At 45.5% G+C, this 9,416-nt stretch overlaps 1 protein-coding gene and 1 long non-coding RNA gene across 2 annotated transcripts in view; one reads left to right on the forward strand and one right to left on the reverse strand.

Annotated features, from left to right (window-relative positions):
• Positions 1 to 4,254, forward strand: part of LOC120943168 — an 8,492-nt gene extending 4,238 nt beyond the window's left edge. Inside the window, exons 4-6 of the mRNA XM_040356305.1 lie at positions 1 to 83; positions 568 to 720; positions 3,882 to 4,254. The exon at positions 1 to 83 is cut by the window's left edge and continues 77 nt beyond it. Coding sequence (XP_040212239.1) covers positions 1 to 83; positions 568 to 720; positions 3,882 to 4,024 — 379 coding nt within the window. The 3' untranslated portion in view covers positions 4,025 to 4,254. The remainder of the gene's footprint in view (positions 84 to 567; positions 721 to 3,881) is intronic.
• A 4,150-nt stretch (positions 4,255 to 8,404) lies between these two features.
• Positions 8,405 to 9,416, reverse strand: LOC120942607. Its single transcript, XR_005750199.1, has 2 exons — positions 9,254 to 9,416; positions 8,405 to 8,559 (listed from the first exon to the last, which is right to left on the reverse strand). It is a non-coding gene; the product is annotated as an uncharacterized LOC120942607 (long non-coding RNA).

Here is a 9,416-nt window from a genome sequence, read left to right on the forward strand (position 1 = left end):
AGCCTTCCAGCATCTCCCCAATGTCTCTGCCGCTATAGAAGAACTGTGCCAGCTAAAAGGCATCGGGCCTGCCACCGCCTCCGGTGAGTAAAGCAAATCAGAGCTCAGTCACAGTGTCAGAGTGACCTATGACTGCTTCCCTGACTTCTCCAACCTAGGGCTCATTAGAGGCCAGCGCCATCCAAAACCAATAACCTAGGCCAGTGGTCTTCAAACTGCGGCACAGGGGCCAGCTAAAAGGCATCGGGCCTGCCACCGCCTCCGGTGAGTAAAGCAAATCAGAGCTCAGTCACAGTGTCAGAGTGACCTATGACTGCTTCCCTGACTTCTCCAACCTAGGGCTCATTAGAGGCTAGCGCCATCCAAAACCAATAACCTAGGCCAGTGGTCTTCAAACTGCTGCACAGGGGCCAGATAAAGGGAAGCAATAGGCCACATCTGGCCCGCGGGCCACAGTTTGGAGACCCTTGCTCTATGTTTGAACTTTAGGATAAGTTACAAACTTTAAGATAAACCAGCCTGTACTGAGAACAGCATTGATCATGTCTTGTATGTGTTCCCATATAGCTGTCCTGTGTGCTGGGGCCCCGGAATCTGCGGCGTTCATGGCAGATGAAGCGGTGGAGAGCGTGCCCGGTCTGATGCCCATCCAATACAACCTGAAACATTACCTGAAATTTCTGGAGGAGATTCGCATGAAGACCGAGGCCTTGAACGCAGGTGACGGAGCAATGAAAGTGGCCGGACCGAGGTTATGAGCGTTATATCCCAAAGATATCCTGAAATTCCATCCCACTAGGAAGCGAGTGCCCCCCCTCCCTCCCCTCCAAAAAAAATGGCGTGGGGTTCTCCTCAAAATCCACACCAGACCTGAAGGGCCTGGTATGGATTGGGAGGGGGCATGCAGTTTTTTTTTCCCGATTTTATTATTCTTTTTTAAAAAAAAATTATTGCTGGCAATTTTTGTTTTTACATTCAGCGGGGAAGCCCTCTGACAGGTGGTGAATCATCGGTTGTCAAGGACGCGGCGGCCGGCTTCCCAGCCCACTGCTTAAGAACCAGCTATTCACCGTTTTTTTTAAGAGGGGGAGATTCAGGTAGATTTCGGCGGGCGTAGTGTATCTCAGATACACTACGCCGCCGTAAGTTAGAGCAGCAGGTCCCGTATTCACAAAGAACTTGCGCTGTAACTTACGGCGGCGCAGTGTAACTGGGCCGGCGTAAGCCCGCCTAATTCAAAATAGGCTGGTTGGTGGCGTGTTCTATGTAAAATACTAGTGACCCCACGTATTTGACGTTTCTAACGAACGGCGCATGCGCCTTCCGTGGACGTATCCCAGTGCGCATACCCCAAGTGACGTCGGCAAATCGTCAATGCTTTCGACGTGAACGTAAATTACGGCAAGCCCCATTCACGGACGAGATAGGCAAACGACGTAAAATTTGAAAAATTCAACGCGGTTCCGACGTCCATACTTAACATTGGCTGCGCCATCTTTTTGGTGGTTTATCTTTACGCCTGAAAACCCCTTACGTAAACGGCGTATCTTTACTGCGACGGCCGGGCGTACGTTCGTGAATAGGCATATCTTGCTGATTTACATATTCTAGGCGTAAATCAGCGTACACGCCCCTAAATATGCAGTGAAGATACGACGGCGTAGGAGACTTACGCCAGTCGTATCTTAGCAACATTTAAGCGTATCTCAGTTTGAGCATACGCTTAAAGTTGCGACTGGCGCGGACTCGGACTTACGACGGCGTATCTACTGATACGCCCGTCGTAAGTCTTTATGAATCTGGCCCAAAATGTATGTAAAAAAAGTATCAAAAACGCAATACTTGCGTTTTTGGTGTTAGTCCATTGTAATATATTACACGCAAAACACAATATGCTGCGGGGGAAAAAAAAAGTCCCTGACCCTTTCCAAAAAACGCACTGGCTAAAAAACAACGCATAGATGTGAACGTGTACCATAAGAAACCATGATAAACGGACTGTAGCGTGTTTCTGCAAACTGCAAAGCGCACTTAAAAACGCATAGGTGTGACCGTAGAGTAAGGCTGGACTGAGAGGATGCTATGGTGCCGTGTTTCCTGTAAAACTGATGTTTGTCAGGCTGGTAATGGATCAGACAAAACTGATGTCTTCTAGAACCTGACACTGAGATTGAAGTCACTTACTAGTAACTAAACTGATGGCCACCAGATGGCAGCACAGCTCAGCGAAGCCGAACCCCGAACCAGAAAAGTATATTGCAGCTTAAAGTGGACCTTACACCTCTGTGAAAATTCTATGACACTTAGGCCCAGATTCACAAAGGAGATACGACGAAGTATCTCAGATACTCCATCGTATCTCTCAGAGTATCTATGCGACTGATTCATAGTTACGCATAGATATCCCTAAGATCCGACAGGTGTAATTGTTTTACACTGTCGGATCTTAGGATGCAATACCGCGGCCGTCGCTGGGGGGAGTTCGCGTCGTAAACCAGCGTCGGGTATGCAAATTAGGAGTTACGGCGATCCACGACGGATTTTCGCGTTCGCTACGTCGCCGCTAGTCTAGTTTCCCGTCGCAAAGTTAGTCGTCGTTTTGGGTGCCTTAACTTTAGACAGCAAACGTATTGCTGTCTAAAGTATGGCCGTCGTTCCCGCGTCGAAATTTAAAATTTCACGTCGTTTGCGTAACACGTCTGGGAATACGGAAGTATGCTACGCACGTAGCCGTTCGAAAAAATGACGTCACTTCGCGCAAAGCTGTGCGGGAGTTACGAAACGGAGCATGCACAGTAGGTCCGGCGCGGGAGTGTGCCTAATTTAAATGTTACCCGCCGATTCGATTTGGACCGCTTTGCGCCGGACATATTTACGATACACTGCCGCCTGAAAACTTGCGGCGGTGTAACGTAAATGGCTTACGTTACACCGGCGCTATTGTACCTGAATCCTCATGCCTACGGACGTTTTAAAAAACGGGCTGTAAAGCTAGTACAGACGCCAGGAAAAAAAGCGGCGTTTTTAACGCGTTTTTTTCCCCGCGTTTTGCATTGAATTTAATGCACGTTTCGCCGCGCAAGCTTTCAGCCGCTTTTTTCTTTCTCTATTCAAAATCAATGGTTCCCTATGGGGAATGATCCGACTTGCGGTGCGACTCGTGTGCAGAGAATCTTGAGGGGGAAAAATTTAAAAAAAAAAATTGCGAAGGGATACCAGACCCTTCGGTCTGGTATGGATCTTAAGGGGAACCCCCACACCAAAAAAAAAGGGAGTGGGGTTCCCCCCAGGATCCATACCAGACCCTTATCCGAGCACGCAGGTCAGGAAAGGGGGGGGGGAGCCCCCCCCTCCTAGACCATACAAAGCCACGTGCCCTCAACATGGGGGGGGTTGGTGTTGATGAGGACAAGGGCCTCTTCCCGCCAACCCTGGTCGTTTGTTGTTTGGGGGTCTGCGGGCAGGGGGCTTATCGGAATCTGAGAGCCCCCTTTAATAAGGGGGCCCCCAGATCCCGGCCCCCCACCCTATGTGCATGAGTATGGGGTACATCGTATTTACGCTACGCCTCCGTAAGTCAGAGAGGCAAGTGCTGTATTCACAAAGCCATGACTAAGCACTGACTGTAAGTGCGAAACGCGTCGGCCATACTGTATCTTGTTGGTTTGCAGTGACTGTTTGTGCAGTTGAAAAATAAAAAGACAACTTTTTTAAGTGATTTTGGAGTGCGGCTGTCCAGTTCTCGTCCATTCATTTGCTATCATTGGCATTGCCAGCACCTTGGTGGTTCATTGCTCACGGGGCTCACCTGGAGCGGTGAGATATCTGTCTGTGAGCCTTTGCTCTGCTGTCATTTGAAAGAGGAATTTGTCTCTTTGCAGAATCGGAGGAGAAGAATTGGACCCCTCACCGGGTGGAGCTGTGCCTGTGGGCGTGGAAGGTCGGGCAGAAAATGTGCCCCAAACTCCTGGAGAGCCTGGAAGATGGAGACGAGAGACCGGTGAAAAAACGAAAGACAAAGTAGTGATTGATTAGAAGAGGCTTTTTTTTTTTTTTTTTTTTTTTACTGCACAATAAATCCCTGAAATTACTATTGCCTACGGAACTGATTGGTTGAGTTTTTCTGCAGCTGTAAAATGGCGCCCTCTGCTGATTTATAGGTGCAATTAAAGAGACGTTGGTGAAGGTTTACTAAAACTAGTGCACACAGAATCTGGTGCGGCTCTGCATAGTAACCAGTGGCGGCTGGCGCTCCAAATTTTTTTTTTTTTGGGGGGGGGGGGGTGTGGTGGTGATATGGTGATAGACAATTGCAGGAGAGGGGGCGGCGCTTATGCGCCCTTTATGGACGCACCGCCACTGATTATAACCAATCAGTTTCTAGCTTCAGCTTGTTCAATTGAGCTTTAAAAAAAAAAAAAAAAAACACAGAAGCTGATTGGTTACTTTGCACAGCTGCACCAGTTTTAATAAATCTCCCCCATTATCATTTTGCGTATTCAGAACTGTATACCCCCAGACCAACCCCCCAGCCAAAAGTTTTTTCCTATAAAGGGAAAGATTGAACCTCTGATAGGTTGTGTTGCTGTCTGCGGGCGCCAACATCAGTGTTTTTTTTTTTTTTTTTTTTTTTCTGTACATTTGTTTTCTTGAGCAGGGGGACCTTGTGGGCGCTGCAGAATTTCAGTCCTTTTTTAAATGCGTTTTTCTGGATATTTTTGTTGTTATTCTGTCACTGTTAATAAACCGACCATTACAATTATAGACGGACTCTTTGTCAGTGGGAAAATGTACAAAATCAGTAGGGGATCTAATACTTTTTTCCCTTACTGTATGTAAAGTGCTGCATAGATTGTTGGCACTATATAAATTCCTGTAATAAGTTTAAACTTAAAGCGGGGGTTCACCCTTAGAGAGCACTTTTCCCCCTTAGATTCCTGCTCGTTTTGTCTAGGGGAATCGGCTATTTGTTTTAAAATATGAGCAGTACTTACCCGTTTACGAGATGCATCCTCTCCGTCGCTTCCGGGTATGGGCTTCGGGAATGGGCGTTCCTTCTTGATTGACAGTCTTCCGAGAGGCTTCCGACGGTCGCATCCATCGCGTCACGATTTTCCGAAAGAAGCCGAACGTCGGTGCGCAGGCGCAGTATAGAGCCGCACCGACGTTCGGCTTCTTTCGGCTACGAGTGACGCGACGGATGCGACCGTCGGAAGCCTCTCGGAAGGCTGTCACTCAAGAAGGAACGCCCGCTCCCGAAGACCCATACCCGGAAGCGACGGAAGAAGATGCATCTCGAAAACGGGTAAGTACGGCTCATATTTTAATACAAATAGCCGATTCCCCTAGACCGAACGAGCAGGAATCTAAGGGGAAAAGGTCTAAAAATAAATAAATGGGTGAACTCCCGCTTTAAATATACTGTATATACTCGAGTATAAGCCGAGTTTTTCAGCCCTTTTTTTAAGGCTGAAAATGCCCCCCCTCGGCTTATACTCGAGTCAGTGTACCTGAAATTATTGACGGGCTGCGGGCGTCCATTCATTGTTTTAAAAGTCGCGATCTCCTCCTGGTCCCTTCCGTGATAGGCGTTTCTCAGCGGACGTTCTCTCATCCTCGGACTCAGTTTCCCAGCAGACACTGTGTTCGGTGTTCCGCCAATCATGGACGTCCTTTCACCCTCGGACAAGACTTTTAAACAATGAATGTCAATAATTTCAGGTACACTGACTCGGGCACAGTGAGGCTGCAATGGACACAGTGAGGATGGGCACAGTGAGGTTGGGCGAAGTGAGGATGGGCAAAGTGAGTGAGTGAGAAACGTATATAGCGCAACACATGCGAACTGAATCGCCTCTGGGTGCTTTGGTATCCATTCCCTGGGCCCTCAGAAGAGATGGGTCTTGATCTTTCTCCTGAAGGCCAGGTGTTTTACCTCCAATCGGATGGCGGTTGGTAGAGCGTTCCTTAGTCCTGGTCCTTGGACCGCAAATCTTCGTTCTCCTTTGGACTTGTATCTGGCTTTGGGTATCTGGAGTAGATTTAGGTTGGATCGCAGAATGCGATTGGTGTTGTGAGCTTTTCGTTTCTCGCATAGATATTGGGGGGCATTTCCCAGAATACACTTATGCGTTAGACAGAGTGCTTTGAAAGTGATTCTGTCTTTTACAGGCAACCAATGAAGGGATCTCAACGAAGGTGAGGTTGCAATGGGAACAGTGAGGTTGGGTACAGTGAGGTTGGGCACAGTGAGGTTTCAATGGACACAGTGAGGTTGCAATGGGCACAGTGAGGTTGCAATGGGCACAGTGAGACGTGCAAATGGGCATTTTTGACCCTCTTTTCCGCTTACAGTAGCTGCTGCATTCTCCCCCCAAGCTTATACTTGAGTCAATACGTTTTCCCATTTTTTTGTGGTAAAATTAGGTGCCTCGGCTTATATTCGGGTCGACTTATACTCGCGTATATATGGTATCCATTTATAGTTGTATTTAAAACTTCAGGGAAAGGAAATTGTTCAAAACTTATAAGCAATAAACAGAAAGCGATTTTTTTTTGTACAGCATGTTGATTTTATTTACTCTTAAAGCAATCATTATCCCATTGTACAACACCCTTTGTCCTCTTCCCAAATAAACAGAGAATGACCGGCTAATAAAAATAACCACCATGGTACAACACAATCATATTTATAGAAAATAAATATTATTTCTTAAAGATTTCATCCCACTTATACCTGTTTAGGGTTTCAACTCATCTTTGTATTTTGGCACTTTTTTTAAGAATTCGCGGGGCCTAGTTTTGGAGAACCGTTTTCTGTCCTTTCTCTAAAGCCTCATTAGATTTTTTTTTAATACAATAAAACATGTTTAATCTCTGTCTATTTTTTATTTTTTTATTACATATTGATCTCTAAATACATTTTAAATAGATTTGTCACTAATAAATAAATCTCATTTGTTATTAACTTTTAATAACAATAATAATACATTTTTAAAAGTGCTGTTTGCTCTACGTGGCCACATGGCCCAGTCTGCTTTGGATCCAAGATGGCTGCCGCATGAGCCAACATAATCTAATAGCTTGGACAGGCCTGTATACTCACTGCTGGATTCAAATATAAGGAGTACTATAGGTCTGGCTGTCTTATAAAGATTCATATAAATATAAGTATATACAAGCCAATAGAAGGTGTAGAATTGAAATTTTTAGGGCTGTGCAAATTAGCTTTTAATTAATCTTTAATTTTTTTGATCGATCAAAATCTTTTTGATCAATTAAAATTCTTTTGATTGGTACTCACCTCTCCGCCGGCTTCTGGGAGTCCGTCGGAGATCCGGTAACGTCACGGACACCGGCGGGGCTTGCCGTGTCCATCTGAAGGGCTCCTTTGCTGTGCCTTCATATCTGCATGCCGGCGGGACCTTACTATCTGCCACACGCAAGGGCTGTTACACTTCCCTCTATCAACCTGGGATTCTACAACCATCCACTGGGAGTTGAGATAGTTCCCTTCACGGGACATCTACATGCTGGCGGACTGATGTTAACCCCTCCTCATCTGGATTCAGCAGTGGTATCGTTGTACACATTTTTATACCAGTATCATACTTGGCTACATGTTTTTATGACTGCTTTTGGTACCGTTTGGTATTACTCGCATCATTTTTACAGTTTATGTAGCTACATCGATTTTATCTCCAGTGCAATATTTATTTTGTTACCCACTTGAAGACTATAAAAGATTTAATGCTATTCCCATCGAGCGCTGCCTTTGTGTGTTTTTTGTATCCTGCTATCCATTTTTCCCGTGGTTGGTAGCTGCACTGGGAATCAGCCTGCAAGGAGATCAGCTAAAAGTAGTTGGATCTGTATGTGCGTTATAATTAATCGAAATTAGTCGATTAATCGATTAAAAAAAAAAAAACGATTAGTCGAACAGAAAAATTTTGATCAGTAACAGCCCTAGAAATTTTATATCAATCTTTGATTTTTTGTATCCATTAATGAGATAAGAACGCACTACAGCCAGGAATAGAATTCACAGAACCTGACTACACAGGATCAATGTTATATTAAGCTTCTGGATTGCCTTATAAGCTTGGAAGGTACAGTGCACTGAGAAGTTGACGTGCCATTTATATGTGTGGCATATAACCAGCTAACAACGTTTATGATTGGGGCTCTGAGATGGAAGGATAAGCCAATAATTTGACCATCGAAAGTGCAAGATGGCTGTAGGACCCTGCTAAGACCTGGTCTTGGAATGAGAACTTGTGTGGCATATAACCAGCCAACAACTTTCCTGATTGGGTTCCTTAGATGGAAAATAAGCCAATATTTTGACCATCGAAAGTGCGAGATGGCCATAGGATCCTGCTAACACATGGAATGAGGCATTGACAAATGTGTGGCATATAACCAGCCAACAACTTTCCTGCTTGGGGCTTTGATATGGAGGATAGGCTAATATTTTGACCACTGAAAGTGTGAGATGGCTGCAGGATACTGCTAAGATCTGGAGTGAGAAGTTGACTTGCCATTTGTGTGGCATATAACCTGCCAACTTTCCTGATTGGGTTTCTGAGATGGAAAATAAACCAATATTTGGAGCACTGAAATCGCAAGTTGACTGTAGGGCTCTGCTAAGATCTCGACCTGGAATGAGAAATTAACATGCCATTTATATGTGTGGCATACAACCAGCTAACAACGTTCATGATTGGGGTTCTGTGATGGGTAATAAGCCAACATTTTGACCATCGAAAGTGCGAGATGGCTGTAGGACCCTGCTGAGAGCCTGGTCTGGAATAAGAAGTTGACATGCCATTTATTTGTGTGGCATATAACCAGCCAACAACTTTCTGGATTGGGGCTCTGAGATGGCGGATAGGCCAATATTTTATTGACCATTAAAAGTGCAAGATGGCTGTAGGACCCGGCTAAGGCCTGGACTTGGAATGAGAAATTGTGTGGCATATAACCAGCCAACAACTTTCCTTATTGGGTTCCTTAGATGGAAAATAAGCCAATATTTTGACCATGGAAAGTGCGAGATGGCCATAGGATCCTGCTAACACATGGAATGAGGCGTTGACAAATGTGTGGCATATAACCAGCCAACAACTTTCCTGATTGGGGCTCTGATATGGAGGATAGGCTAATATTTTGACCACTGAAAGTGTGAGATGGCTGCAGGATACTGCTAAGATCTGGAGTGAGAAGTTGACTTGCCATTTGTGTGGCATATAACCTGCCAACAACTTTCTGGATTGGGGCTCTGAGATGGCGGATAGGCCAATATTTTTTTGACCATTAAAAGTGCAAGATGGCTGTAGGAAGGGAGCTGCGGTGGCTCAACGCGATTGGCACTGTGCTGACAAGCCATTCACCTCTGCAGCTAGAGGTTCGGATCC

Source organism: Rana temporaria, chromosome 6 (assembly GCF_905171775.1).
Source record: "Rana temporaria chromosome 6, aRanTem1.1, whole genome shotgun sequence".
Lineage (NCBI taxonomy): Eukaryota > Metazoa > Chordata > Amphibia > Anura > Ranidae > Rana > Rana temporaria.